The sequence below is a fragment of the Austrofundulus limnaeus genome, unplaced genomic scaffold, assembly GCF_001266775.1.
Source record: "Austrofundulus limnaeus strain Quisiro unplaced genomic scaffold, Austrofundulus_limnaeus-1.0 Scaffold108, whole genome shotgun sequence".
NCBI classification, from domain to species: Eukaryota; Metazoa; Chordata; class Actinopteri; order Cyprinodontiformes; family Rivulidae; genus Austrofundulus; species Austrofundulus limnaeus.
The window spans coordinates 1,410,982-1,416,452 of NW_013952510.1; the positions used below are offsets into that span (position 1 = coordinate 1,410,982).

A 5,471-nucleotide genomic window follows, 5' to 3' on the forward strand; every position below is an offset into this window, starting at 1 on the left:
TATAATTCAAGCTTTATAGAAGATCTGCAGCATCTTGCTGGAAATGTTGAAGGATCTTAGCTTCCTCAAGAAGCACAGTCTGCTCTGTCCTTTCTTGTAGACCGCTTCACTGTTGAGTCTCCAGTCCAGTCTGTTGTCCAGGTCAACACAGAGGGATTTACATTCCTCAACCACCTCCACTTCATCTCCCATGATGGAAACAGGGTTTGATCTAACACTGTTTCTCCTGAAATTTACAATCATCTCTTTTGTTCTGTTCACATTCAAGATGAGATGGTTGTTCCCACACAATGCCACAAAGCGGTCCACCATCTCTCTGTACTCAGCTTCCTGTCCATCTCTGATACACCCAACAACTGCAGAGTCATCTGAGTATTTCTGTAGATGACAGCAGTCTGACTTGTGCTGGAAGTCTGCAGTGTACAGTGTGAACAGGAATGGTGAGAGTACAGTTCCCTGTGGTGCTCCTGTGCTGCCGACCACGTGGTTAGACACACAGTCCTTCAGTGTCACAAACTGTGGTCTGTTTGTCAGGTAGTCTTTGATCCAGGTGATCGTTGAGGCCTCCACCGGAGTCTTCTGGAGTTTCAGACAAAGCAACTCAGGCTGAATTGTGTTAAAAGCACTGGAGAAATCAAAGAACAWGATCCTCACAGTGCTGCCTAACAACTTAAATTAACAACTCAATTAACAACCTTTTAGAAGCATTTAGTGTTGGTAGATGACATCATACATTCTGTTAGTGTAATAATTAAATCTTCATAAAGTAGCTGGATGTTATCTCTGTTAGCAAATTTTACATGTTTGCTTCTCTCCATTTCACTGTGGAACCGAGTGGGAGCACCCATGTTGGTATAAGCTTTCACTTTTGAGGCTGAAAATATTGGTCTTCAGTTTTTATAATGATGTTTGAAGAGAGACATATTTGGCATACAATTTATCAGTAATGGGTCCTCACAAAGATATCAATATACAGATGTGATGTGATTATTGAGACAACAGCCTGCCATCAAAAGGAAATATCACCTTTATTTGCATGAAGTAGCAACACGTTGCCCTAAAGTCTCTCAAGTTCAGTGTCAGGTTAGAGCCATGCTCAGTTCAAGGTCTTCACAGAAAAGTTCACAGAAAACGTTTACCTCACTCATAAATGCACTCACTTGAACGCTTATGTGCGCAACACTACACATACCCTGTGTCTGTAACCCAACATTTGTACTGATTTATTAACTTCCCCTAAGACATAATTGCATGGAACCAATCAAGCCAGCTTTTCAGGCTGCATTTTACAGCACCAAACAATGAATGCTAATCACTTTCATTGTATAAAGCTGAAGGAAAGCCTGCCTTGTAGTAAAAAAGAAAAAAAGAAAAAAATACCTCTGACTCTCAAAAGATGCTGATATGATGTGGACTTCAACCATTTTTCCCACTTCTCCCTAATTTATTCCATGCCATCGCCCTTTTCTTGCACTTTAGTTTTTCCTTTTCCCTTTCTTTCCACCCCTTCCCCCTCACCCCAATTGTATTTCAGTGCAACCTAATTCATCAGCTTCGTATTGGCATGGCACAGAGAGTGACTACTCTTTTCTGAGCACAGCATCTCAATACCCATGTTTCATCATGTGATGTAGAGCGTTGTTGCTTCTTACTGCAGTTTAACTGTCAAGTTCAGCCTGACAACAGCGGCAGTGTGTAGTTGTGTGTGAGTGCGCGCAGCGTAATATGTGACTTGATGTGTCCTTGAATGTGCATTCAGCAATTTGGAAGTTGAAGATGGAAAAGCAGAAGGTCTGGCGTATTGATTGAAAGGCAGAGGTATACAGTAATCATTATGAAAGCCTTGGAGGAGAAATTAAACTCGGAGAGAGCGAGTGCTATGAGACATGGAGGGTGGTTTTCATTTGAAAGGACTCAATCAGCTTCTTGGCAGATGAGATGGTGAAGATGATTGGTATCAGAAAAGAAACTTCTTTTCTGTTGATATTTTCCTGGATTTCTAAAATAGAGTAAAAATCTACTTTTTGTTTCCCTAAAACCAGTGGGACCGATGAAGGCAAAAAGTGGAAAAAAAATATTTTATGTGTTTGATGTACTATATTTTACTGAACCCATATTTCAAATCAGCAGCATGAATGGCACCAAAACAAGCATTTATCAGTTTTCTCTGACACTCTGATTATTTCTGAGTGCTCGGGTTTTTGTCTGGATGATTACTGGTGTGAACAATTTGCAGTCTTTCAGGAAATTTCTAAAGGCGTCGTGGATTTTATTTTATTTTTTATTAGATTAAAATTATAGATGATTTTGATTGGCAGCGAGAAAATTGCAAAAACAAAGATCTAGTTAAAAGGAGAGGCTTTTTTGTTGGTGAGAAAAACAGAATCAGACTCACATATTAATGTATAAAAGTATTTATTTTTCATGGTAGAGCAGGCTGGTGCACTTTTTCAATGAATTTAGTTTTTCTTTTCATAAACATTTTGCACATATTTCAAATCCAGTGAGAGTTGAAGAGGACAATTGTTTGTCTTATTTAAATAGGTGAAATATTTCAGGCAACAGGAGGTTCTGGAGATTCTTATTAAAATCTACAGAACACAGAAACAAAACAAGCACACAAAAAATAAAGTGAAGAAAAAAATACATGGAGCAGTTTTATTACAGAGAACTAAAAATGTCAACAATACATTTTGATGATAATCAAGAAATCTGCTTTTACTACCACAAGAAGAGTTTTTTGTCTTTTTACGCATATTTCCTTTTTTCTTTCTTGTCTTTTTGCTTCCAGCTGACAGCATCAGATGGCGTCCAGGAGAGCGCTCCTGTGACCGTGACCATAACCGTTTTAGATGCTAATGACAACACTCCAACCTTTTCTAATGTCTCCTATAGCATCAACTTGTTCACTGACATGGTGCCTGGAGAAGCTGTGTTACAGGTACACACTGTCAAAATCACACAATATAAAAATAAAACGTGAAAATGTAAACTTTATGCATGATGTGTGTGTGACTGTGGGTGTTCAGCTGACAGCAGTGGACATGGATTCAGGTGAAAACGGTCGTGTGACCTATCGCATCCTGGCTGGTGACCACGGACAGTTCCTGATAGGAAGCAGGTAAATAAAGATGGAGACGTTTTGTTTCAGCTTTTTTTTAATTCTTGGGAATCCTGTCACAAAAGCACATCAATGGTTTTCATTTTTCATTACGTACACACATTGCCCAAAATTATATTATTTGAAATGCATAAAACAATGTTTTTGTAGGCAATTAGTCAACATTAGCATATTTGTCACTTTCATCTGAAGCCCTCTGAAAAGGCAGGGTGTCCTCTGATTGGTTTAAAAACTGATAATAAAATAGCAGCATGCCAGGCAGCTATTGAATTTTTAATTGCAGTCTGCCAAATTACCCACCAAGATTAGCAAATCACCAAGTGCTGTATTTGCATGGTGTTAAGTAATGAAACTAAACTCTTGATTTAAAAGAGACATTTCAGGAGGTTCAGGGGCAGTGGCAGCTGTTGGAAAGAATAGCTTCTTTTGAGTGTGAATTTAGAGCTTTTGCGCTAAAAGAAGGAAAGAAGAACCCCTCAAACAAATTCAGCTTTGAAGAGCACAAGACAAACGACTCATAAAAGAAAATCTAAGGTCAATTTAGAATCAATAGTTAATCGAATATGTTTGTAGACTGTGGAATGAAACCTATACATGTAGTGTTAATATGAGACTTTGCATTAGAGCTACACAGTACCATATTTATTCAAGTATAATACGTAAAATTAAATCCATAAAATCATCCATAAAGTTGGGGGGTAGAACTATACTCGGATAAATATTTTTACTTATGTATTTTAACTGAAATATCGGCTTCATTCACAAAATGCATGAGTCCAGAAATGAGACCGTCATAAAAAGCAGTTGAAACGAGCTCACCTCTGACACTCCTCCGTGCTTCAGAGCGAGATAGTAACAGATCCAGGCAGGCGACATGATGTGAAAAAAAGGGAGAAAGCAGTCCTGCACCTTAGTAATGATAACAAACTAATGACATTAGCGTGTGACCGGGCCGCTCCTCGAACAACAACAATCACATGTTCGTCTGTAATGGCTGCCGTCTACCGGTGTTCTGAAAAGTTTGTATCCCTGAAAAACGTTTCCCCACCAGAGGCTCGCGAGTAGGAAGTAATCTGCTTTTCCCCAAGAAGATGGCCCAAATCTCATGTGAAGTCTCTGACTTTTGTGTTGGCGCCTCCTGGTGGACTATGTGTAAAATGCCAGAATTCATATGATGCTGCTACAGCTGATATATATTTGTTGTCAAAATACTTTTTAGTACATATGTTGTTAAAATAAAATGAACAGTCCAATGATCATGAATTTAATGACTGCAAAGGCTGAGAAATCTTGAAGTGTATGAAATTGGAGGTAGTTTGAGGATTAAATTTTTTATGCTTTTTAAGCTCAAAAAAGGGGGCGTCGTATCATACATGAGATTGTATTATACACAAATAAATACGGCATGTACACCTATACAGACATGGGCAAAAATGATCACCTTTTGCCTTTGGCGGCAAGTGATAAAAAGCCAACTGGTGGTCTGCATAATAAAAGAAGCTATGAGATAAAATTTAAATGTGAAGCAAAAGCTCAGTGTGTGCTTGATTATCATGTATGTTTAATTTACTGTTTTCACAGCACCGGGCTTATTACGGTGGCCCCAGGAGTTCAGCTGACTGTTGGACGAAACTACGCTTTGACTGTGGAAGCCATAGACAATGGGCCTTTACCTCACAGAAGGTGAGGCTTTTTCTCCGTCTGCTTCACTCATTTCTCTGTCTGTGTGGAGCCGAGGCGTGAAAGGTCATCAAATTTCCACAACTTTCACACTCATTGAACAACCCCTCTCAGAAGTGCCAGCCGTTAGCCCTTTATTACTCCCTCCCTGCCACTCTCTGCATCCATTCACCATTTTCAGGGRAGTATGTTTTTTTTCTTCTTCTTTCATACACCTTGAATTATTCTAAAGAAAAAAATATAGAAGGGAGTAAAATGAGTAGCAGGAGCGTGAGAATTAAAAAAGGCAGGAAGAATGAGAGTCAACAAAAGGCTGCCTTAAATACCAGTTTGATATTACCTCCGCCAGGGGAGGAGGTAATGTTTTAGGTCGCGTATGTCTGTTTGTCTGTGGACAAAATTACTCAAAAACTTAAAGGGCCAATATTATGTGTTTCTCAGGCATATATTTAAATACTATACCATAATAAAGTATCTATGTCACCTTTAGTTGTTATTAAAATGCTGTTTTATGTTTAAATAGAAAATGAACTTGTCTTCTCATCACTTCCTCTTCTAAACACCTTGGAATTGAACTCTGTCTCTTTAAGAACCTCCTTCCCACGCGGGGACTCGTGCTATGATGCAGTTTACTTGGCATCTGAAAGTACATTTCCTCAAAGGTATTTTT

The 5,471-nt window shown here is 38.8% G+C and overlaps 1 protein-coding gene across 1 annotated transcript in view; it reads left to right on the top strand.

Moving 5' to 3' along the window:
• Positions 1–5,471, top strand: part of LOC106521423 (protocadherin-15) — a gene marked incomplete in the record, with an annotated part of 194,164 nt that overhangs the window by 110,479 nt on the left and 78,214 nt on the right. The window contains 3 exon segments of the mRNA XM_014013980.1: positions 2,792–2,941; positions 3,030–3,121; positions 4,703–4,804. Of these exon segments, the coding sequence (XP_013869434.1) occupies positions 2,792–2,941; positions 3,030–3,121; positions 4,703–4,804 (344 nt within the window).